Source organism: Podarcis cretensis, assembly GCF_951804945.1.
Source record: "Podarcis cretensis genome assembly, chromosome: 6".
Lineage (NCBI taxonomy): Eukaryota > Metazoa > Chordata > Lepidosauria > Squamata > Lacertidae > Podarcis > Podarcis cretensis.
The window spans coordinates 35,466,563-35,492,733 of NC_137175.1; the positions used below are offsets into that span (position 1 = coordinate 35,466,563).

At 44.6% G+C, this 26,171-nt stretch overlaps 1 protein-coding gene across 7 annotated transcripts; it reads left to right on the plus strand.

Moving 5' to 3' along the window:
* Positions 1 to 1,108: 1,108 nt before the first annotated feature.
* Positions 1,109 to 19,445, plus strand: AMPD1 (adenosine monophosphate deaminase 1). 7 transcript variants are annotated; one of them, XM_079979176.1, is made up of 16 exons: positions 1,146 to 1,223; positions 3,429 to 3,440; positions 6,745 to 6,922; positions 8,231 to 8,396; positions 10,447 to 10,612; positions 12,382 to 12,601; positions 13,047 to 13,176; positions 14,012 to 14,206; positions 14,396 to 14,527; positions 14,637 to 14,800; positions 15,461 to 15,587; positions 15,983 to 16,146; positions 17,378 to 17,498; positions 17,972 to 18,145; positions 18,285 to 18,395; positions 19,159 to 19,445. In XM_079979176.1, the coding sequence occupies exons 1-16, from the start codon at positions 1,202 to 1,204 to the stop codon at positions 19,315 to 19,317; spliced, it is 2,241 nt and encodes a 746-aa protein (XP_079835302.1). In that variant the 5' UTR covers positions 1,146 to 1,201; the 3' UTR covers positions 19,318 to 19,445. The 7 variants fall into 7 exon arrangements, with proteins under 7 accessions (XP_079835303.1, XP_079835302.1, XP_079835304.1 ...); XM_079979177.1 differs by lacking the exon at positions 3,429 to 3,440 and having other exon boundaries at positions 1,109 to 1,223; XM_079979178.1 differs by lacking the exons at positions 1,146 to 1,223; positions 3,429 to 3,440 and adding an exon at positions 5,942 to 5,975.
* The last annotated feature ends 6,726 nt before the right edge of the window (positions 19,446 to 26,171 follow it).

The window sequence follows — 26,171 nt, forward strand, 5'->3', positions numbered from 1 at the left end:
GGCGCAAGAACTCAAAAGAGAATTAACAAGACTGTAGAGCCTGAAGGTCATTCTTGGTTTCAGATGCAAATTTAATGCCGTTGACATTCAGTGCAGAAAGATTAGAAGCAAATGCACTCTTTATAGATAGCCATAGAGGGCAGATAGTTTGCGCATTCAAAAGAGTGAGCCATTGGGCTTGGCTGTAAGGTTTGGTTATATTGATGGGGGATAAGGAATTTGGAGCGCCTGGTCAGAAGACATTGGTGACTGGAAATAGTTGTCATGGTTGTACATCAGAAGCAAAGCAGCGTTTTAGGAAGGCCACTCAAATACTTGGCCCTGTTTCGGTGGTCATAACATTCATTTCTTGTGCTATCCTTGCTTTAAAATTTGATTTTATATCCCACCATTCTAGCCCTTAGGATGACTAATACTAATTGAAGTTAGTTATAAAATACAATAACATTGAATAATGTAACATCATAAAACAGGGGTAGGTTCAGCAGGGGGTAAATGAAACAAATGTACCCCTGTTCACCACAGAAACCTGAGCATCCATTCTCAGGAAGGATTGGAGCCATATAAGGCCATACAATAACATTTCAAAAAAGCACTAAACATATTTGGTATGTATTGGTGGATTCAATATTTCTTAGTTTTGCCATGCAATCTTGCTCTAAGGGAGCAGAGTACCCACTGCTAGCCTGGATGGATACAGATTTTGAAGAGGCAAAAAACTGCTTGAAAGGATGCTGCAGAAAAGTTTCCAGTGTTGAACATATCCCAAAGGATTGTGGTGCAAAGTCAGTACTTATTTATTCAGTACAAATAGTTGTGCTAATCTGGTCTCCATTCATGAGTCAGTGATAGGGGCCACCTGTGACCAACTCAAAAGCACCCAGTCCTGGCCATGATCCTGGCAACATTCTCTCATTTGTGGTGGGTGGAACAGAGCTCCCAAATTTACTGTCCATACATCTCGGGACAAACAGAGTTAACCCCCAAGCCTGTAGCTTCACCTGTTAACAACTGAGACTTTGCCTGGCTGCAGCTTTAAATAGTCTGCTGCGTATTCCTTCACTCCTTTTAGATGAGGAGAGTTGGGTTACAAGAGCAGAGATAAATAGTAAAATGAGTGTTGGGTGGTTGTGCAGCTTCGTTCTTCCACTCGTCCACGCCACACTTGGTTTCTCAGGACTCTCCTGAGGTAGTAGGGAAAATGCCGAAGGTGAAAGTTCCAGGTAGGTCCAAATTCCCACATAGCCTTAGGCAAGTTAGGAAGGAGCCTTCTTTTATGATTAGGCTGGTGCCAAAAGCCAGACTCTCAAGAATGGATTCACAAAGCAGCTCTGATTGCCTATTTAAGTTGTGCAGGGCACAGGAGGTGGAAGGAGTGAGAGCTTGAGCCATTAGCTTTCCCAATATGAGTAGTTTGGATAGACAGTCAGGCAAGTGGCTTTTAGGCCACAGAAGTGAAATTGGATGAGACCAGTCGATTCAGCAGAACCCAGTTTTGCTGTGTTAAAAATTTATCAGAGGTTGGATAAACTTATACAGGAACACCCCTAGACATTGGTGTTTGCCAGATAAAAGAGAAATTAGCAGCAAGGTAATTAAGACATGCACCAGGCTAGTAGCCAAAGGGGGGGGGGGCTGAATTTAGCTTCTCTTTGTCGGCTCGTAAAAGACCTGAATAAACCCTCCTCAGAACATGTTGCCTTCCAACTCTGTGGTTCTGTGCTGTTACTAGCAGAATAGCAACATGGTCCAAGGAAACTATAACAAAACTGATTAGATTCATTGCATTTTTTGAAGCAGCAGCAGCAGCAACTATCCACATATTAAATCTAAGCCTTTGATAAGCTTAAAAATTACATAAATAATCCTTCCAACTTGCTCTTATTTTGTTATGCTCCTAAAGGAACATTTCTTACAGCAAACAAAATGGGTTTTAAAAGTGTTTTGTCGCTTTTCTCTTTGTCCAATATTTCAAGTTGTTATCAAAGAATTCAGTTCTCCCCCCCCCCACCATATTAGCGTACAAAGATGCTTCCCTTTTAAATAAAAATACTGTAATAAATATCCATAGCTCATAATCAAATATTCCTACAATGTCCATGCCACATGAACAGGTAGCCTCAGGTCTGTTGATTTCATTTGACAGAACGTGAATGGTGCAATAGTTTCCCTTTGAGTATGACAGTTATATTTAACAAACAGACCTTGGTTCCAGTTTGTACTTTTGCATGTTTTTTAAAAAGGTGAAGTATAGGAAGTTTTGCTGCTGTATCCTTTTACTTCCTTTGAGCAAGCGAGCTGAGAAGATGAATCCTACTGGTAGACAGGCTGATAAATTGTCAGGGGAGAATGAAGAGCATGGATGGACCTGTGCTTTATAATGGTAGAAATGCTGAATAATGCCCATAGGTGCCTACTAAGAAGACCTGGACCACATTTTTGTGTTGCACTTTCAACTGATTTATCATACTAACATTTTTAAAAAACTGTCAGTCTGCACCCCCTTCGGATACAGTAGTATCTTCCATGCTTGGAAACACCCCAGCTAAGGGCTCATACACACTTCTGCTTGACCCGTGATTTGTAGACATGGATCTGAGTGGTTTTCCTCTTGCCTCGCTCCAGCCCCAGGGAAAACACACTCTCTAGTGCTAAATTGGAGCAAATGTCAATCTGGAGAAAACCTGAATTGCTGTTTGCTCTGATTGAGCGCTAATGAGTGGTTTTCCCTGGGGGAAAGCAGGGGAACAAAATCTAGTCTAGGCTGATTTTCTCCTTACCAAACAACTGTTCTAAGAAGTACTACATACTAGGTTTTAGGTTTTAGAATATTTGTGTGTGGAAACTACTGGACTAAAGGATTATCTTTTCATATTACGTATTACTTTGGCATATATGGAAGGTGATAATCAGAGCCATGCCCCAGACCACCATATGTTCACAGTTCAGGGTTACCATTTGCAAAGAGAGTATTGCATTTGTAGGCAAATGTTCCAAATCCTGCATACAAGAAGCTATATACCTTCAGATGTACAAGCACAGAGTCTGTGAAAACAGTATTTTTTAAATACATGGAGTCATTGAGTTCAGGCCCTCACAAGCCCCTTCCATATGCTCACTTGTATCCAAATAAATGCATGGAAAGGGATATTGGTGGTGCCAATCCCAGGTTCTGAGGTAGAATTTAAAACACTGCATCCGTCATATCAGGATGTCTGGGCAAGTTGTCCCAAATTGCTTTCTTAACTGTTCTTCTTTCCCATTGTAGAGCTGTTCAACTACTATGGTATGTAGAGTATATATTTCGGCAAACATTTGCTCATTAAAAATGTTCATTTCTGTATATAAATGTGGACAAGGTTAAAAAAAAACTTTAGGTGCTACATCCTGTGATCTGATAACATTTATTTTATTTCACTCTCAAACAGCAGAGGAGAAACGTGAGTATAACTCGGCCTTCCTTGTGCCGCCTGCTGCTTTGTTAAGCAGTTGATCATATCCAAAAGACAAATGATCACAGCAACTCAGCGATTGTCCGTTTCTCAGCAGTCATTGCCAGGAGCTATTGATGCATCTGGGGTGAGGAAGAAAGCTTGTATGGGGCTTGGAGGAAGGAAGGGTGTCATAATGGGACCTGCATGGGGTGTGCTGTCCTCATGAGTCTGGATGATTCAGCCCTTCATCAAACCTGCCTTTCCAAGGAGCTCGGATACCTTCTTTTGAGTTGCAATACTAGGAAGGAACGCTGGAGCCCAGTTCTCTCCACCAAGTCTTTTACCTGGGCACCAACTAAAGGCAGGACCTTGGGTGGTGTTGTGGGTAAAACCACAGAGCCTAGGACTTGCCGATCAGACGGTCGGCGGTTCGAATCCCCGCGACGGGGTGAGCGCCCATTGCTCGGTCCCTGCTCCTGCCAACCTAGCATTTCGAAAGCACGTCAAAGTGCAAGTAGATAAATAGGTACCGCTCCGGCGGGAAGGTAAACGGCATTTCCATGCACTGCTCTGGTTCGCCAGAAGTGGTTTAGTCATGCTGGCCACATGATCCGGAAGCTGTACGCCGGCTCCCTCAGCCAATAAAGCGAGATGAGCGTCGCAACCCCAGAGTCGGCTACGACTAGACCTAATGGTCAGCGGTTTCTTTACCTTTACAACTAAGCTGGACCCTCAAAAGCACCCTGCTTGCTGGGAAAAGAGGAACATGTGGATGGTCGAAGTTACTTGATAGTGGTCCCACTTTGACTCTTGGGTTATATAGTTGGACTCTAAGGTTCTCTGCTCATTAAGCTCCTGGTATATGACTGCATTTCAACCTAAAAACTGGGCATTGGCACAGATTGCCCTGCTGAGAAATGGCTGTCTTTCTGGGCTGCCTGGCTACCGCTGGGTGCACAGCTGAGCATGAGCCACATTGCCCAGCAACCCCTGTGCGCAAGGGCATTTGCTGGGAACAATGTTGCTTTCCTGTTCTTGTGGAATTGAGATGCGGATCACTGGCTGCTTTGACAACACAGGAGGTCTCTAGGCAGGACGTAGGAGCTCGGAATAGGATGATGACCCCTTATGTCCAACCTTCTAGTCTGGTGTGAGTGTGGACTTCATTCCCCGCTCAATCCCCATGCACATTGTCTGTCTGGAAAGTGGCATTGCATGAACTTGCCATTTGCATGGCCTTTGGCATTCCCATCTCATTGTCATGATACCCTATGCCCTTCCTGCTTATTCTACTTGCATATCTCCTGCTGAACCAGATTACTTCCCTGCTTCCTCAATGTCCACCATTAAAGCAGCGCTTGCACACACATGCCCTTCTGATAGCCTACGTGTGTGGATGGATTACAGTGATTGAGATATTAAATTTTTATAGGAAAACATTTTCTCGGCAGCAAAATAGTGACCGATCACCAAAACATTTTACTATATGAATTTAATGTATCCAATAAACTAATCCCATTAGTGCACGGATTTCCATTTGGGCAATGGAACTTTCCCTCCTCCTCCTCCCCACCCCCATTTCTTCCCCAGATCTGCTCCAAAGAGTTGGAGAAAACTTCAGAACAGATTTAGGGGACGCTCAAAGAAAGCAAGAGAGGGGAGGTTCTGTTGCACAGTCCAAAGTCCTTGCACTAAGAGAACCACTTCTCTGGGTACCACCCAATATCTCTGTTTTGTTAGTCACTGTAATAAATATATGCTTTTAATAATTAATTGCATCCTTTCAAGATCCAGAGCAACACACACACACACACCCCTGCAGCCTTTTGTATGATACAGTCGTACCTTGGTTGTCGAACTTAATCTGTTCTGGGAGTCCGTTCGAGGCACAGCTTCTGATTGGCTGCAGGAGCTTCCTGCACTCAATTGGAAGCCGCGTCAGATGTTCAGCTTCTGAAAAACATTCACAAACCGGAACACTCACTTTTGGGTTTTCAGCATTCAGGAGCCAAAACGTCTGAGTACCAAGGCGTTCGAGAACCAAGGTATGACTGTACTAAGACTGCAGTTCTGGGCACACTTACTCGGGCAATGGTGACGTTTACGTGTGAGTAAACATGCATAGAATTGGACGATAAAATTGTAAGTCATAGCCAATGCTGGATTCTCAGCAGAAGTGGCTGTCCTGCGAAACACCTTAACCTGAAAGGTCTCACACCAACCATACTCAGAAGGACCTGTACAGATCTGTATAACACATCCGTTCATGGGACTGTACCTGCATACACCATCATTGCTGGCTACAACAAGAAACATCATGCATTAGTCTCAGGCTGTTTGAAAGATCAGAGCCTGCCTTTTGGAGCTCTGACCCCACAGTTATTTGTGAGCACTCCTTATTGTGCACCTTGAGATCTCTAAGCAGAAACATCTATGACTGTTGCCCTTTCCTGTACACATTGCTCAGTGGCAGAAGGGTGATATCCAGGCTCTGATTTCCACAAAAATGGGCTAAGACTACAATGAGGAAGTCCAAAACAGGTAAGACACTTCTTTTCTAAGTCACCTGGTTTCACGTTAGCTTGGAATTTAGTTTAGTTCCAGTTCACAGTCCAAAGCAGGTTGCACCCACAATGATGATGCCATGTACACTTACTGGCTGAGAAAGCCAAACCTATCAGTCCTAATTCAGCTTCATTCTTATTTTCATTGCCATGACATCATACTCAGTGTAGAGAGGCACAAACATTTCCAGACTATGGAGAAACGCAGACTCCAGCCATCCAGAATCTAGAGCCATGAGTGTATACCAAGAGAAGCTTGTCCGTCTTCACCTCCATGAAGCATTTATGCACCCCAACACATCCATGGTTCGTCACTGGTGTTTCACCTTTCCTCCCTGAAGCCCTGGAATCTCGCTGCAAAAGGTTATCAGTAGAAGTACTAAGAATACTATCTGCTTAAAACCCTGCAGCGACATTGAGTCAAAGTAGACTATGTTGAGGCTGATGGATCAATTGTGTGACACATGATAAGTAAGCTTTTTAAATACTCTGCAGCCCTGTAGCTGCATTCTCCCCTACAACTATCAAGCTGCACCCAGGAATTGTGGTGCAGGTAAACATTCAGTTTCAGAGCACATGTGACATATTGTTTTAGCCTGTCAGTTCCCTGTCATGCGTACAAAGAGAATGCAGGCATGAGGTGGCCTCTGAGTGCACACAGGGCTGGTGTGCTGAGTGACGTAATTGATCCATCCTCCCGCAATGACCAAAAGCTGGCCTAGTGATCTTCTGCTTTCTCCTGACAGAAACGGATGATGCCATGCGCTCCTTCGCAGAGAAGGTCTTTGCCTCAGAGGTGAAGGATGAAGGGGGCCGACACGAAATCTCTCCCTTTGATGTGGAGGATGTCTGCCCCATATCACATCATGAAATGCAACAGCATATGATCAAGGAGGAGGAGAGTTCAAGTGACACTGGGAAAAAGTGAGAGTTCTGTGTATGTGTGCATGCGCTGGTGGGATAATGGGAAATTTGGGCTGAGGGAGGAGCCATGAAAGATTGGATGGGTAACCTAGTAAGGTGTGGCTCAGATAGATCCTGTGCCAGATGTGTGCTGATCACAGTACTCTGAAGCATCATAATGCAGGCGCCTGATACTGTTGCACTAACACTAAGGAAAGGCGGCATGAATGTGAAAAGAGCTGGTTCCTGAACCTTGGAAGACTTGCGTTTATGGGAAACTACAGAGTGGCTAATTCCAGTCGGAGCAGCCACCAGCACAGAGTGCACCATCTGTACTAGCACTCCTTAATCATCAGAGCAGACCAAGTGATTAAGTATTTTGAAGATTAGCTTAAAACGAAATCATTTGCTCATGTAGATTTTCAAAACTGATGTGGATATAAAACATTCCCCAAGTCACTTAGCTGGAATTGTTGGAAGAGTAGCATTTGCCCTATGTTTCTAGGCATTGAACAGTTTTGAGCAGATATATTCTCAACCACATTGCCTTCCTATGGAAGAATGGAGTATTTCCATATGATAATAAAGATGGCAGATAGGTAGCTTTTCACTACAAGCAAGTGTGAAAGACATGGTCTTATTTGTCCTTTTGATTTCCATAACTGTGCCTATTGTCAATACTACCTGAGCAGTGGCACTTTGCTCCTATTCCTCAGTGGCTTACTCTGACCCCATAATTTGTACGCTCTGCTTCCTCGTGGAAATGTCTTTAGATACAGATTACAAATTTGCTGAAGAAGCTAGTCAATTCAGAGAAGGTTCAAAAGCACACCAGAAAGACGCTAGTTCTGAATCTATTTATAGAATGTATAGTTCAGCTTCTTCACAAGTGATCCTTGGGCAGATCACAACAACAACAACAACAACAACAACAACAACAACAACAAAAGACAATAAAATGTAATTAAAACATACCACTAACACTTCCTCTCTCCTTTTTCAAAAACCAATTCAAAGGCTTTTTGAATTGGAGGAAGAGAAAGATCTTCAGTTGGTGCCACAAAATAGGCATGGTAGGTGCCAGCCAGTCTTCAGGGTGCCATTACTGACAAGGCCTTCCACAATACAGTATATAAAGACATTTATATATTCCTTTGCTACCCTCCTCCAGGATCATGAAATATCAGCAAAACTTTCAATGTAGCCAGAGCTATGGGAAGTGTATGGTGAATTGACCATGCAATACAGATGACTGCTGCCAAAGCATAGACAAAACTATATGAAATGAGTTTCCATTTGTATCGCTTTCCTTTTCTTCATCCCTCCTAGGAAGAAGAGGCTCTTGCGGCTGAAGACCATTGCACTGCTTGTTCCTACTGCAGGAAAGTCTTCAACCCAACTGTCCACCTTAGATGAGGTCATCTCCAGCAGTGCTTCATATCAAGCCGTTCCCAAATTCCAGCGTGTTCAGATCACGGGCGACTATGCTGCAGGGGTCAGTAGCTGGAGGTGCCAAACCATCTCCTATCATGGATGAGCCTATTCTGCTGCCTCTTCTTCCATTTTGTTAGATGTAGTATTCCCAATACTGACTTTTCAGTTGCAACATTGGGGGGGGGGAGGTAACCCTCCTGTTTTTCAGGGCTTCCCTGAATAATAATAATATTAAAAAGTCTGTTCAGGGCTGGTACACACCATATATTTAAAGCAGACCTCACCTGTAGTTTGTTAAGGATGCTGGGTTTTGTAGCTCAGTGGTAAACTACAGTTCCCAGGTTTCTTTGGGGGTGCTTTAAATGTATAGTGTGTGTGCTAACTGCAAGTGGGATCGACAAGGGAAGTAAAATAAAGTGTGATCAGAGAATTTAAAAAATAGCCCTCCAAAACAAAAATGTCATGAAGTGGATATAATCAAGCATTGTGCTTACAGCGCACTTGGAAAATGTGGTCCACTCCCCTCCTCCAGCACTGCCTTGAGAAAGAATATCTGCTGGCTTTATGCAGTAGATGGGGAACAAAGGCGCATTTATTGGGCACAAACCTCGATCACGTAGAAAAGGCTTGCTGCTCTTTCCAGATCTTCATCCCCCATACCCCCACCCATTTCAAGTTGCAAGAGACACAGCCCCGAAATGGAATAAGAGGAGGCAGAGTTCAGTGGCACTCCTACAACTAACCTTAGCTGTGTCCTTAGGCTAGCTGTGTCTGTGTTTTGAGTGGCCTAACTTGAACCTGTTGAGAAATAAATCAAATGTGGGGGGATTTGCTGGGTCAAGGGATATTGATGAAATTGAAGTGGGAACATCCTGGTGCTCAAAATAGCTCCAACAGCTGGATCTTGCCATCTCCCTGATCACCTTTCATTGCCAGCCTTGGTGGGTTATTGGAAGACATGGCTGCTGCTGGAATATACTCTGTACTCTCTCCTTCACTCGAGCAACCATACTGGGCTATATCCCACAGACGGCTCCAAGTTTAAGCAAAGTTCTTGCTGTGGCCTCCCTCCTGGGTGGGCTTCCTTTGCAGCATTGTGAAAAAAGTGGTTCTTTCTTTCTTTCTTTCTTTCTTTCTTTCTGTCTGTCTGTCTGTCTGTCTAATTGTAGGGAGCAGAAAGGTTCCTGTGAGTGACAATCTCCCAATGTCGGCCATTTTGTTTTCCTTACCATAGCCCAGGAGTTGTGATGGCCCAGAGCATTGTGGGGAAAATAAAATGGCAGACATCAGCTAAATGGCAGCCACCAGAGCTCAACGAGGACAGGCCCTGCCAGGGACATGGGAGCTGCAATAGCTGCCATGTGCTGACGCTGGGCCTGCTTCATTCTCATTGCTATTGTTATCCCCACCACCACCTCCAACCAGGCATGCTGGGAGAACACTCTTTATAAGGATCTCACAGTGCAAGAGTAGGGAACTTTAGGCCCATGTGTCCCCCATGCCTCTCCATCTGGTCATTGGGATACTCCACAGGCCACTCCCTCCCCCTACCAGCCACACTATCTCTCCTCAGGCTACAGCCTTTGCCAGTCTTGCCTCACACTTTCCATGAGCGTTTTGGTTTTTGCATGATTTGAACTCTGAGAATCCCCTTTCCTTGCCTGCTGTATTATCTGTATCATTTATGACAGACCCTCCAAGTGTCTCTATTTACCAGGGACAGTCTCAGATTTACAGAAGCCATCCTGGTTTCTGATTTGATCCCACAATGTCCCGCTTTTCCTTAGGCTGTCCCTATTTTCACTGGAGAAATGTCAGAGGGTTTGGAATAGGGCATCCCTATTTTCATCAGAGAAATGTTGGCGGGTATGGTAGGATGTCCCTATTTTCCTCAGAGAAATGTCAGAGGGTATGGAATAGGACACCCCCATTTTCATTGGAGAAATGTTGAAGGGGAAGTCTCTATTTTCATCAGAGAAATGTTGGAAGGTATGGAATAGGGCTAAAGTGCCCTTTTGTGGTTTTCAGCACACCTGGGTTTTCCCCCCTTTTGTTTTGTAATTTCTGTCTTTTTTTATCAGTGCCAGAAGTTTTAACAAATATTTCCACAGGTGACAGTGGAGGATTTTGAAGTGGTCTGCAGAGGCCTATACCGTGCCCTGTGTATCCGGGAGAAGTACATGCACAAATCTTTTCAGCGTTTCCCCAAGACTCCCTCCCAGTTCTTGCGCACTATTGAAAGTGAGGTGTGGAAGCCAAATGACGACCTGCTTCCAGGTAAGTACCCAGGCAGGCTGTGCAGGCTGTACTGGGTGACTGGGCTTGTGGGTGTGACAGCAAGACAGCAGGTATCAGTGGAGGGCACTGTGGAGAATTGCATTAGCTGCTTTAATCTTTTTTTTAAAAAAAACAACAACACCACACTCCTGTCTGTGCAGAGCTGGTGTGCTGAGCATGCAGAACACTTACGAACATAGGGAGCTGCCTTAGACTGTTGGTCCATCTGGTTCAGTATTGTTTACACTGACTGGCAGCAGCAATCCAGGGTTTCAGACAGGAGTCTCCTCCAGCCCTGCCTGGAGATGGCCAGGGGTTGAACCTGGAGTCCACTGCCTTCCATTCAGATGCTCTACCACTGGGCTATGGGCCTTCCTTACTTAGAAGTAAGAGCACAGTGAGAGAAGCTTTCTGCCGGAGCCATTGAGAGCCAGGCCTTTGCAAAGACTTGAGGAGAGGAGCTTCCCAGATGGAGTTGTAGAGGTTTGGCATCCCTCCTCCACCTTGGCTCACATTCCTATCTGAGCAAGTATTTTTTTTATATTTACTATGAATACTGTCAAGGTAGTCAGAGAATCTGAATGACATGTAGCCTTGGCCTTAGGGCTGTATGTCTTGTGCTGGACCTCTTTCCAGTGTGCAATATCATGCCATATTTTGGCTTAGCTTTGGTGACTCACCCAGTCTACCATTTTCAATCTCAGCCCCCAGTTTTCCCATGTTACAAAGAACAGCCTGGCCTAAGTGGAGTTCTCATGCTTCTATCACACAGGCCTCATAACAGGTAGGAATATAGAAAACTCCCTTTCACCACATCATCTAGCCTGCTGTTGTCTACTGTGACTGGCCAAGGCTTTCCAAAAGACATCTTAGCTCGGGTTCCTTCATATCATCTTCCATCTGATCCTTTTTTTTAACTGGAGAGGGCTAGAATTGAGCAAGAAACCTGTTGCATGAAAAACATGTGCAAAGGGGTATTTTTTTAGTCTGTACCTGAATCAGACTTTAATTCTCTGGTCTAGACTTCCATTATATCAGATCCATCTACATACAAGATGAAAAGGGGCCTGTGAATCAAACGAGGATATGATGTAAAGCAGGGATAGCCGACAGGTACCCTTGGGATGCTGTTGGACTTCAACTTCCATCAGCCCTAGCTAGCATGGCCAGTGGTCAGGGGTAGTGGGAGCTGTAGTCCAGCAATAAATGAAAGGCGCTGTGTTGGCTAGCCCTGGTGTGAGGTATGAAAAGCCTAGGCACCCGTTATCTTAGGGCTAGAGCCCTGACCGTGCTGCTTCTCCTTCTGCGTTTCTGGACTGCCACAGCAGTAGGCTGCAACTTTGAGGAGGAGGTAGGACTTCCACATTTCTGGGAATGCTTTTCACTACACACTCAAAACAAAAGATATGTGCAATTACTAAAACACACCTAAGCTAGTTATTAGTCACACAGAATAAATTGGATTTTAGGATTGTGCTACAAGAGGCGGCATCTTGTTAACGGATACTCATGCAGTCGGGAGCCAAAATTAGCTAAAACAAAGACAGAAATTGTAGCAAAAACATCTGCATGCAGTGGATGGATAGTGGTGGCATTCTCTCATGGGGATTTCAGTCAGTCTCAGTCCTGGCAGTCATGTGGTTTCCTTAGCGGTGTAGAAATTAATTCTTGTAGGTTGATAGCTGTAAGAGAAGCATGCTAAAGCCCCCCAAGCCTTTTCCTTTGTCCTTCCCTTGTTCAACGTTAGCGCACTTTCCTCTTGATTTTAGTGTTATCTCCCCCTGTGAAGAAAGACGAAGATCCCTTCCAGTCTGGCAACTTGCCCGAGAATCTGGGCTACCATGTGGAAATGAAAGAAGGTGTGGTATACATCTACGCTGACAAAGCTGCTGCCGCCAGGGGTGAGCCCAAGGACCTGCCCTACCCTAACCTGGATGCCTTCATTGATGACATGAACTTCCTCCTGGCTCTTATAGCTCAGGGACCTGTGTAAGTGTCTTAGAGGTATGGCCCCATCGCACATAAGTAGGGCCAGCCCAAGAGATTTTTGAAGCCTCAGGCAGAAAATACAAAGGGCGCCCAGCCTGCAATGAAAAATGTAACAGTGAGCTAACAACCAATGTGCTTCCTTTTATTGAAGCCCAGGGTTTGCTGCCTAAGGTGGCTGCTGCTGTCCTGGGTTTGCCCTGAATAGGAAAAGGGCAAAAGTCGAGCCACCCCAAGGCAGCGCACATATATCCCTGTTGCAATGACTTCTGCTGTCTCGGGTCACTTGCTCTGGAATGTGACCTTTATCAAGCTGTCGTGTGACAGCAGCAGGGTTACTTCTGGCTGGCAAATGTTGGTTGCGTTGGCAAGCTGGTGAACCTGGGCTCGGTCACTTATTCTGTGAGTGGCTTATTTGAGACGATGCTCTTTCCTTTGACTGTTGCAGCAAAACCTACACACACCGACGCCTTCGGTTCCTCTCCTCCAAGTTCAGTGTGCATGAGATGCTGAATGAGATGGAAGAGCTGAAGGAGCTGAAGAACAACCCCCACCGGGACTTCTATAATTGCCGTAAGGTGAGGGATCTGTCCAAGGTGTTGCCTCCTCAAGCAGGAGTGGCTGATTTTTGTCACCCTCTGGGGCTGCAGAGCAAAGTGGGTGTGGCCAAAGTGTAGGTGTGGGTGTGGCCAATATTTTTTAAAGGGCAAATTTTGCGGGATCATAAAAAATACAGCAAAGGATATTTATTTGATTATGTGAACTGCCCTGAGACCTCTGGGTATAGGGCGGTATATAAATTCTAATAATAATAATAATAATAATAATAATAATAATAATAGTAATAAGCAAAAATGGTCAGTATCTTTTTTAATTTAAAAATGTTTTTTTAAAAAAATGTTTATTCGTAATGGATGGATTTGGGGGTTTGGGGGATTAACAAAACCTTTTGGACCCAGTGCTGCCAGAGGAGAGGCAGTCAGTAAACATATTTTTAAATATTATTATTTTAATTTACAAGATTTGGGGGGCCTTGGATGGCCACAAAAAAACCCCTACATATGTGGCACCGTAATATTATCATAATATCACATTCTGGCCTCCCCTGCAAAACTAGTGGGAGTTCATTAAGAGCTACAAAAAAGTCTGGTATCACAGTGGAAGGCCAATAGGGGCAGTAAATAAAATAAAACAAAATACAGCATTTAACTATAATTTTTTAAAGGCAAATGGGAGAGGGTTGTGGGGGATGAATGAGACCTGCAAGTTGTGGGTTAGGTACCCTGGCCTTAAGGTACAATGATGTACCTCATCAGTGCCTCCTCCAATATCATTGCTGTGGTGGGTTCTGTGGAAGGGAGGCACCTGCAGTTACCATCACCTCCTAGGCTGACTTTTCTCTTCTCTTAACAGATCGACACGCACATCCATGCTGCAGCTTGCATGAACCAGAAGCACTTGCTGCGATTCATTAAGAAGTCTTACCGGGAAAATTCTGAAAGGGTTGTGTACAAATCCAAGGACAAGACCTTGACGCTCAAGCAGCTGTTTGAGCAGCTCAACCTTCACCCTTATGACCTGACTGTGGATTCCCTTGACGTCCACGCAGTGAGTCCTGCTTTTCCTTTCCAGTACAGAAGATCTCCCACCCTTCCCCATGGTCTCTGTCATATGACTGGCTGTGGCTAATTACTCTCCCCCCCAGCTGTTGCTGCCCCGCCATCTCTACCTCCTACAAGTATTCTTTGCTCTGTGCATCTAGCCAATGACTCCTCCTCCTCCTCCTCCATGTCACAGGGCCGGCAGACCTTCCAGCGCTTTGACAAGTTCAACGCCAAGTATAACCCGGTGGGTGCCAGTGAGCTGCGTGATCTCTACCTCAAGTCTGAAAATGCCATCAATGGTGAATACTTTGCCACCATCATCAAGGTTAGAGACTATGGTATGCAAGGGTTTGTGTCTGTGCAGCTGGTAGACTGAGGATAAGGCCAGTTCCTGGAAACAGATCAGGTAATCCCTTTCCCTTTTTATTTCGCAGGAGGTTGGCTCTGACCTGGAGGATGCCAAGTACCAGTACGCAGAGCCACGGCTCTCCATCTATGGGCGTTCACCGGAAGAGTGGCCAAAATTAGCCAGCTGGTTCAACGCACACCGTGTTTATTCACCCAATATGAAGTGGATGATCCAAGTGCCCAGAATCTAGTAAGTACTGGTGGGGGCAACGTTTGATCAGGTCAGAATTGCCAAATTCCATGTATAGATCTGATTAACCCAGATTCCTCCTATTTCACTAATTATGGGCCCCTCCATGCAGCCTACCCCCTCAGTACTTCACCTCTCTCACCTATCTCCTGGCTTGAAAGTGAAGGTTTCTCTTCCTTTCCATGCCTGTTTCCTAGTGTGTTGCCTATGGTCTTGGGCAGGTGCAGTGGAGCGGGAGCATATGGGATCCTTCAAGGGGACTGGACTCAGGGGAAGCCATCTACAAGGATTCTGGTTCAAGTCTGCAGACTTATGACCACTAGTCTCAGGTTCAGTAGCAGGAGCCTGGCTCAGTTCCTTACCTGGTAGTATCATAGCCCTGAGTTTGGCTGGCTCTTCTTCCTCTGACTCTGATTGAGTTCAAGGCCAGGGCCATGACACTATCTGGATTTTCTTTGGTTTCCTCTGGGTTCTATGGGGCAAAGCAAAATGAGTAGGAAGCTGGGACACAGCTGGGACAAAGTATGTGCTTCAGGACTGAGTTCACTTGCTTCATCTCAGTTGCTTCTGCCATTTGCAGCCCGCTTACATTTTCCTTTCTCTCAAACATCCCATGCAAGTGATATGGAAATGAGCAGAAGTGTTTCTGTCTCCTCTCAGTGATGTGTTCAGGTCAAAGAACTTTTTGCCACACTTTGGGAAGATGCTGGAGAACATTTTTGTGCCAATATTTCAGGCGACAATCAACCCACAGGACAACAAGGAGCTGAGTGTGTTTCTGCGCCATGTGAGTACTATTGCCCAGAGGCACCCTGGGCCTAATCCTAGTGCAGTGACAGTAGGGTGACAGAGAGAGTGGCCAATACAGCACCAGAAACCTGAGGGTGTATCTAAGTCAGCATATTGTCAACCAGATCTGGCCAAGGGTCCACCTCACTGAAGGTGACGCCTAGTAGATACTACATAAGAAATGACAACACCTACCTGTAACCATTATTGGATTCCAGTCTTCCAGCTTCAACAAGGTAGCACCTTGGACAGAGGTGGCCACTCTATCCCCCTGCAGCAGAGGGTGACTGTTGGGTAATGGGAATTAGAGGCTATCGGCTTCATGTTATTTGGTGAAGGTGGACTTGCTTTTGGAGTTGGTCCCTTCCTCAGAACCAATTGTACGATTTGCAGATTACTGGTTTTGACAGTGTGGATGATGAGTCCAAGCACAGTGGACACATGTTCAGCACCAAGAGCCCCAAGCCGGAGGAGTGGTCCCATGAGAAGAACCCCTCCTATACATACTATGTGTACTACATGTATGCCAACATCATGGTCCTCAATCATCTCCGACGGTGAGTCCCAGCCTGGGCAGAAGGATTATTGCCAGGTGAAAGGCTTTGATTACAAATAACCTGCACCAACATTTAGTACAGTGTTTCTCAAACTTGGGTCCCCAGCTGTTGTTGGACTACAGCTCCCTTCATCCTTAACTACTGGTCCTGCTAGTCAGGGATGATGGGTGTTATAGTACAACAACAAGTTTGAGGAAACACTGCTTTAGCAGGAGTAACACTCCTAGTTCTGCTGGTTCTGATAAGACCACCCACTAACCCTGACTAAAGCATATTGCATCTCAAGAGCTTGACGGCATCAATCCTTCGCCTTCATTGATCCAAAGCCCTAAGAGGCACAGTTCCAGGTTCTGCTAGACTTAAATGCTTGGATTCTAACCTGCCTTCTGTAAATGAAACAGAATTCCCATCTGCATAAAAGAGGTTTGCCACCTCTTCTCTCCCTCTGCAGCCTCCTGCATTCCCCCAAAATCTGCTCCTGGGGATTGGGGGGCCCTTAGGAATGGTGCAGTAGGGAGCTCAAGATGAAAGGGAGAGTTAGTGAAAGCCTCTCCTCCTTTATGTGAACTGAGGACTAAGTAAGGATCCAATCTAGTGTTGGCAAAAGTAATGACTTCATATAATAAGACCAGGACTGCTGAAATAATCTCTCAGATATTTATATATATTTTCCTTTGCTAGTTTGAGAATGGGTTTTATACACCATAATAATATTGCCTAAGCCTTCTATTAAAAGAACTAATGAGACTCTGGGACCTAACTAAATATTATCTGCAGGCAACTGCGATGAAACAAGACAGGTGTTTTTATAAAGAAGAGCAAAATGTTTTAAGAAAGATCCATTTAATACAGAGAAGCAGTGAAGGATCACTTAATCCTTTCTGTTCTTGCTGCTTCTCTCAATCAAACTGCACCTCCAATTTATCCCCCCACCCTGCATGAGTTTCAAATATGTATTAACTTTGTGGGCAGAAAAGCAACTGGATTTGTGTGGCTGTGGAGCAGAGAAGTTACAGTACACTCATCTGCATGTTAACATGGATTTTTATCATTCACCAATGCAAAGCACAAAAGTGAAGTCCCTGCTGCTTGCTAATCATAGCATTACACCAGCATGTTTGGTCCCTTCAAGTAGGAAGTTGTCTGGGGCCATCTGATGGTTGCTTCCTAAATAATGCTAGATGTGTCCAGTGATCTGGGTTTTGCATAAAGGCTGTCTTGCCACCCTCAGGGAACGCGGAATGAACACTTTTCTGTTTCGTCCTCACTGTGGAGAAGCTGGTGCTATCACCCACCTGCTGGCTGCCTTCATGACTGCAGATAATATTTCCCATGGTCTGAACCTCAAGAAGGTGAGTTGCAAGATGTGCTGGGCTGTGGAGTGAAGATCCCCAGGTGTCCTTTCATGCTCATGTTACACCAGCAGAGTTATCACTGATCCATCCAGCTCATTCTTGGAGCATCCCATTTCAAGGGAGCCTTGTGACCTGTCAGAACTCGATCCAGCCCATTCTCAGAGCATCCTTTTTCAAGGGAGCCTTGTGACTCCTCCATGAGCTGCTGATGTCTCCTAGGTGTTAAGATCCTGCCATGGATGTTTGGTGGGCCCATAACTGGGAAAGCCAGGATTTTGTACTTGGCACGTGGTGCTGAGAAGTAACTAAGGAACAGTGCGAGCAATTCTGCACGGCATCTAGAGCACAGAGACAAAATGACTCCCATTTAGAAAGAACCTGGAAGCCCATTCTCATGATGTTTGTCAGGAGGGAATAGAGGTCCTGCTGCCTACTTTGACTTGATCTATCCTTGCCATGTCTCTTTGCAGAGTCCTGTGCTGCAGTATCTGTACTATCTGGCCCAAATCCCCATTGCCATGTCCCCACTCAGCAACAACAGCCTCTTCCTAGAATATGCCAAGAACCCACTTCTTGATTTCCACCAGAAGGGCTTAATGGTGTCTCTATCCACGGATGACCCTATGCAGTTCCACTACACCAAGGTAGGCAGCTGGATCCTTTCCTAGGACTGCTGTTTGCTCTCACAAGTGTGAGGGCTGCTAGCGTCCAGGGGGATACATTGCAGCTTCTGCGATAACCTTTGCAATGGCTACACTTTGTATTTCACTTTTTATTCCCCAGGAGCCTCTCATGGAAGAATATGCCATTGCTGCCCAGGTCTTCAAGCTCAGCACTTGTGACATGTGTGAGATTGCACGCTACAGTGTTCTGCAATCTGGTTTGTCTCATGAGGTATGGTGTTCAATGGAAATCTCAAAGGGGTATAGAGTGCTCCCTGATATGGGTGATTTAGCAGCACCAAATCACTGCTGTTCTGCTTTCAGCTCCAAGTGGAATAACAATTCTGGTTCTAGACTTCTAACAATCTGTAGCCAAATGATCAGTACTACTTTCCTCAGCTGCCATTTTGGGAAGGGAGGTTCATTTGGAAATTTTGGGGGGTGGGGTGGGAATAGTGCTAAATACTGCCTACTCACTGCATCTATTATTATGGTTCCTCACTGCAATGGTCTCCCCACTGCAATCTAGGGGGTGGGGGAAAGGAAAAAAAAAGAAAGACCATGCCATTTGGAAAAGGAAGCATTGAAGTAATATAGCCAACTCCTAGAGATGGAAATGGCTAGTTCGAATTCTGTAAAATATCTAGGCCATCTACACCTGGGAAGACTGTGGAGATTTTTCACTGAATTTTCTGACTCTGGGGAGAGGAAAAAAGTGAAGCAGTGGAACATGACAGATTGATGTTTTATCTTACAGATGCTTTGTCAAAACTGAGTGAAGTAAGTGTGGCTATTCCACAGCATGTACCCTGTGGCTGTGTGGAAGTAGATCACCGCCTCAGGGCTTAGTGGCTGGGAATATAACAAGGGTTGAGCAAACAAAAGAGGGTACAAGAAAGCAATGGAAGCAATAGGGCTTTCTTTTTATGGAAAAGGTGATGGGAATAGGAGTCTGAGTGAGGGGGTGGCTCTCATTTACTGTATCATTTCCACAGGAAAAGCTCCATATTCTGGGAAAGAATTACCAAGAAGAGGGGCCTCAGGGCAATGACATCCACAAGACCAACGTGGCTCAGATCCGCATGGCCTACCGCTATGAGACATGGTGCTATGAGCTCGATCTTATAGCCGAAGGGCTGAAAAGTACTGAATAGAACCATATAGCAGGCTTGAGTAATGAAATCAGCAGTGCCATTCAACGCCAGGCAACTGTAGAGGTTGGAGAGTGAGGGATTATTGGCTCCAACACTGTTGTTTCAGATTACATACAGTCTAAAAGAAATTATGTGCAGTGTGTTTACTAAACTCTTTGCGCTCCTTCATTCTGCGAGCAAGGTGCAGTTTGCCCTGCATCCTGGGTATCTCTTGCCATGAATACCACAAAGATATTTATGTGAAAAGGAATCCAGGAGCCCCTGTTTCCTGGTGTGAACTGTTGTCTTTTATTTCAGTGCTTTCTTAAAAGAAAAGTAGGAACATAGGGTTAAAGTGATCCACACAGCCCCTTGACAAGGACGGAGGCAGGCAACACTGCAGGCACATTAAACAAGTCATTGTCTCACTGTCACAAGCCATTTAAAGGGCAAAAGGAGGCCATGTCCACAAAGAAAATGACTGGATTTTGTAGTGCAACAGGCACACTCTGGTCTGTATGAGGGACCCCCAGAGGCTTGATAAGGGCCTTAACTTTGATGCCTCTGATGAAGTAAAAATCCACAGGTGTCTCATACTCCAACTGGACTACAGAGCACCCTGTACTTTGTATAGTGCAGCAGATATGCTTACATGTTCCACCAACCTCTGACTTCCTTCCTGGGGCAGAATGCTTATTAAATAATTTCAGGATCATCAGCTGATCCCTGCAGATCAGCTGGGTGGATCTCAGCAGATAGGTGATTGAGTAGAGATTTGCATCCCTGTTGTGTTACTGAGCTGGGAAGAGAGGTTTAAAGTTCTTAGCCTGGCCCAGCACCCTGATGAGGATGCAAATATTTTCCTCCCTGCTCATCAGATTAGTTATCTGGTGTGTGATTTGTAGCTCAGCTCCACCATGGAGAGACACACTGCATTTTTTCTACTCTTGTAGCAGAGGCTTAAGCAGGCCAGTTTCTGTTTCACTCTACCCCACCAGATTTTCCCTTTCCCCTCCCAGCTGACACTCAATATTATGTGGCTTCTGGACAGAGGCAGCCCATCCACAAGGCAGGGTGAAGCATCTGCCTCAGGCAGTGGAAATGTAAGAGGTGGTGTTCTGCCTGCCACACTGCTTCCACTGCTATGAGGGGGGCATTATAGTGTGCCATCGGGGAGAAGCTGAGTGGCAAGGCTAGAGGAGTGCCCCGACTCCCGCCAGGTTTGGTGGCAGCCAGGGTATGGTGGTAGCAGACATCAGGGTGGGGACACAGTGGGAGGAAGAACAATTTCTGTTTCACCTCATGTGCCAAAATGGGGTGGGCCGCCCCAGCCTCTGAGCAGCCTCTGTCCTCACCAAGCTATTTTGTTTTTTGTTTTTAAATGTTTTGCACTTTTCATTATCCTCATCTGTTTATTTATTTGTATGCCACTTCCCCATAAGATTGCGCTCAGAGTGCCTCACAATGTCAAATGTACAGTATAACAATTCAAGACGTTAGAAACAATTATAATCATCATATTGATAAGTACAGAAAAGCAATCCATACAACGTTGTGTAAAACAATACAAATAATCTATAACCTACGGTACTTCAACAGTTTAAACTAAGCAGCGTTGCATAGAACAGGACAAATTCATTGAACTGAAACTAAACAGAAGAGAAAATGACAACAGTACAAAAATAGCATGGCATAGTGGTTAGAGTGTCCGACTAGGATCTGGGAGAGCAGGATTCCAGGCATGAAGCTTGCTGGGTGACCTTGGGCCAATCACTGCCTCTGAGCCTAACCTACCTCATAGGGTTGTTGTGAGGCTTGAATGAGGATGGGAAGAACCATGTACGCTACCTTGAGCTTCATAGAGGAAAAGGTGAGAGATAAATGCAAATAATAATAACATATTTCTGTTTTGTACTTCTGCACACCTGAGCATGGTGTTTCACAGGGCCTCCATTTTGGCTGCTGTCCTCTTGGCACTCAACCACCTGAGCTCAGTATTACTAGGGAACACACAAAGTACTGTACAGTGGTACCTCAGGTTACATACGCTTCAGGTTACAGACTCCGCTAACCCAGAAATAGTACCTCAGGTTAAGAACTTTGCTTCGGGATGAGAACAGAAATCGTGCTCCAGCAGCACGGCAGCAGCAGGAGGCCCCATTAGCTGAAGTGGTGCTTCAGGTTAAGAACAGTTTCAGGTTAATAACAGACCTCTGGAACGAATTAAGTACTTAACCTGAGGTACCACTGTATTACATTTTCCCAGGTACCAAGCAGTCTGTAACCTTGAGTGGAAATGTGTAACAAAGTGCTTTTTTGAACTGGTAAAACTAATTGTGAATGTGCAGAAAAGCCCATGGTATGTTTCAGCTGTGATCAGATTGTAAAATCATTTCTGACAGCTGCTCTCGTCTCTCTGAACTGTCATCACCACACAAAGTACCTGTTGCTCCAGATTCCTTTGTCTATATTCAGAGTTCTCATAATAGAAAGTTGCTCTCATAATATAAAAGTTGAAGGAAAATGGGAGGGAAACTTGAAACATCAGTTATATAATTTATAGTCATCTTAGGTTTCTGAATTGACATGGGAAATAGGTGAGGACCAGTGTGGTGGTATGATTCAAGTGTCTGTCTGGAATCTGGGAGACCAGGGTTCAAATCCCTGCTCAGCTACAAAGCTCCCTGAGTGACCTTGAGCCAGTCACTGCCTTTCAGCCTAGCCTACCTCACAGGGTTATAGTGAGGATAAAATGGGGAGGGGGAAATTCAGAAAACACAAACAGGATGTGAGGCCAAATGGCAGTGAAATCCTTGGAGTACACACATAGCACAGATTCTGCCTCTTTCAATTCATGGCTATTTTGCTTTGCAGTTTCGAATTTTCTCTATACCTGGGCGTGCATACATGTGTGTCTGCACACACATATATTCATCATGCCACTGATCTAATCCATGAAAGATTTTGTTGCTGTTGCAGCTATCCTCTACCTTACTGGCTGATATTTCATAGTTACACATTGCCACCTGCTGACTGCTGCTGCAGTAACTCACACAGAAGACTTGGATTCATTTCTTTGCTCAGAAGGTTGGATGGTACTGAGGGCTCAAAAGGGGCCAAAATTAACACCAATATCTCAACAAATGAAACTGATCTGTAGAAAATGTAACTTGAAAAAAGAGACATTGCACATACTTTTGTAAACCAGGAAATCTTTAATAAAAATACATTTTTAAAAAGAGGGGCCAAAATTCAAGACTATTCCACATATTTTTGGGTGATTAGTGCTAATGAGTGGCAAAACAGGAAGACCTCAGAAGTTTGTAAGCTTGAAAAGATAAGTGTCCAACCTTCTGGCCAGCAGCATTTAGCTTTTGTTTTTGAAGCATAGTCATAATAAGCCGCCCTGTATAATTAAACAAAATCCTGTTTGGGCCTCCCAAACCAAAGCCCAATTCTACTACTAAGGAGATCAAAGGCAGAGGCTTCAAAATCGTCCCCTGGTGGCCCTACAAGTTCTTGAAGACAGCAGAGATCCACAACTAGGGACCCACCATATGCAGCTCCCCAGATATGCAATATGACATACAGTACTAAGGACTTGATTCCCCCTTCATTTTTTTACAAACAGCGCTGCTTTATGTTCTATTGGGAGTTGGAACCCTGGGACCCAGAGTGGCACCAAAACTAGGAGGTTGCAGTACTGGCACTAGTCAAGTTGACTGTAATTTGTTTTAATTGATTTTAGTGTTGTATTTTGAAATGGTGGTGACTCACCCTGGGTCCTTATGGTGAAGGGCAGGTGAGAAATCAAACAAATCACCACCGCCACAACCACTTCAAGTCTCAGTCACACATCCAATTCACACTTCACTGTTTGGATAGTGACAAATTAGCAGGCCGCCTCCCAGCTTAATGAAAAGAAACCAAAACTGCTGTAGAAATCACAATGCTGGCAGAACATCTGCACTTAGGCTGTAGAAGCAAGAAGTCCGAAACCACAGAATATATCATAGTTTATTTTGGGTTGGTCCCCCCCCCCCCGTAGGTGAAAACCTAATTTGTCTGATAAAAGAGGAGTCTGACGACATAGGCTGTTGCCTAAGAAAACTCATGCCACACAAACAAGCAACACCCCCAAATAGTTTCTAAAGTGTAACCCACTTTTCTTCCTCAAATTTAGTCAGGTCAGGAAGGGTAATAGACCTCTTCTGATGCTGGAGTGGCCTCAAGAGGCCAGCCTTTGTGAGTCATGCTTTTGCAAAACAATGTTTGAGACTAGCCCATGGCTCCAGAGAACCCTGCTAGCTAGTCATGTGTTTTGCATTACACAGTGACACCTCACACCATTGCTCTAAACCAATGGTTCCCAATTAGCTAATTACTGAGGACACCCTATTTTTCAAAAGGCAAGCCACAGACTCCCTACTTTTGAAAATTTAGATAACTCTATGGTAAGTTACCTGTGCAAAGCAATTTTTTGAAGAAAATGTGAGGTAGCCCCTAATAAGCAAAGGATTTTAGTATACTCTAAAAAACAGACCATAAAATTTGTGATATTACCACAAATTGCCTATCCCCAGACAGCAGGAAAAACTTGTCTCCATTGCTCCACTACAACTGAATAAATGAAAAGCAATTGTGCCCCTAACTTGCAAGTGTTCTGTATGCAGCAGGCTTTTTATATGAGAGTATAATAATAACTATAATTTATTATTCATACCCCACCCATTTGGCTGGGTTTCCCCAGCCACTCTGGGGATTTCAATAGTATTCAAACATGCTATTCCTTGTAATCTGAGATGCAAAACTTAGTAGCATATGGTTCCGCTGAGGGATCTTGCACCTTCAAGACATAGGTGAAGGCTTGGTCAGGGCTTGATAAAGTATTGGTGAAGACTGAGTAGAAAACAGCTGGAATTTTGTAATGTTGGTAATAGTAGAAATAATAATAATAATAATAATAATAATAATAATAATAATAATAATAATATATTTATTTAGTCCTCCTGTGCCCAAGTTTCATCCCTGGCTTAAAGAGATTAATTGGTTTAATATGGTACCGTACATATTTGGAGTGAGGTTTTTATTCTTGCTGATTACCCAATAGGAACAACCAACTTTTTAATTTATTAGGATTCTGCCGTACATCTGTTTCCTTCCACCCCCAAATGTAGCCACATAGCTTCCCACAAAAAACAAGAAAACTGGTATTTAGCGGCTGATATATCATGGTGTTGAAAAGAAAGTATGGTGGTACCTCAGGTTACATACGCTTTAGGTTACATACGCTTCAGGTTACAGACTCCGCTAACCCAGAAATATTATCTCAGGTTAAGAACTTTGCTTCAGGATAAGAACAGAAATTACATGGTGGCGGAGCAGCGGCAGCAGGAGGTCCCATTAGCTAAAGTGGTGCTTCAGGTTAAGAACAGTTTCAGGTTAAGAACAGACCTCCAGAACGAATTAAGTTCTTAACCCGAGGTACCACTGCATCGCCCAGCCCTAGCACTAAACTACATCATCAGAGGGTGAGCTGTTGTGCTAATCATAGTGGCAATTTGCTAAGCTAATTCCTGTGTTGGACTTCCAAGATGAGTCATGAATCCCAAATTCATAAGGCAAGATTCACTGAAAACCCCACCTACAAGCAGTGGGAGGGCCCTCAAAACTTGATAGCCGTTGAAAGCAATTGGAAGTTATTTTCAGTTAAAAAGTAGAGAGCAAGGGGAAGGAACCCCTTACATTTTTTAAAATAAGCACGTGAGCTGTTTGCACTCTTTCCCCCCATTCCCCTCCAGTCACAAGAGCTGAAAAACTGTGCCCAATCTCAGTTCACTTGCCATCTAGCAACTCTTTCACCAAGTTTTCACCCTGCCAGCAAGCAGGCACTGGTTATCACCAGAGGCTGGATGATCTGTGGAAAGCTTTCATGGTGCAGTTAACAAGATAAGTGAGCCCCTGTTAGGGGATGGTGCCACGGACCCCCTGGGTGTGTTCCTTGGACCCCTAATTGGGAGCCACTACTTTAAACAATAACTGTGTCTTATTACAACGGCTTGCTGCCATTTGCCATTTGCTTCTAATTGGTTTTCCCATTTGCTGACATGAGCACTGGGTGAAATGGGCCTCTCTGCCTTGCCTGAGCCCTCTATCCTGTCTGATGGATTCTCCCATAGGAATAAGAGGGAGCATGGAAAGGTATTTGCTAAGCCTAGCAGAGCCTACCTATCTCACAGCTACACATCCCAGGGTGGGTCACGTGAGCCTAACTGGCTGGTGCCTGTCGGTGGGCATAGTGCCACTACAGCACCTGAGGATGAGTGTGCAGTGGGTGAGTCTGCAGGGCATTTTGCTCGTGGGTGTGTGGAACAAGATTTCAGGTGGTGTCAGTGGAAGCGTTGCTCAGATAATTTCAGCTTTGGCAACAAACAAAAAATTTCTTCCTGGAAGTGCAGACATTGCTTGAGTGAATCCTGAGCAAGATGTTCTAGGGAGCCATCATAATGTACATATTTTAATTGTTTTATATCCAGATTATTTATTGTGCTTAACTTAACAGAGTACAAATTTAACCTATATAGATTTGCATGTTCTCGGTTGCTTTTTATGTCCATATTTCTGGTCTGTGAGTATAATGAATCGATTCATTCATTCATTCATTCATCATAATTATCTGTAGGGTTCATATATTTTTTCATGAGTTATCATGGCAGTGGTTGAAAAGCCTAGTAGCTGTTTTTTAAAACAAGACTGGAATACAGCTTGAGGGTTTTAAAAAATGCTTTATCTGCCACCTCATGGATGAAAAAGGTTCATCATAACTTTGAGCCTTCGAGTGTTTTTCTTAAGACTCTTGTAGCACCAGCACTCCC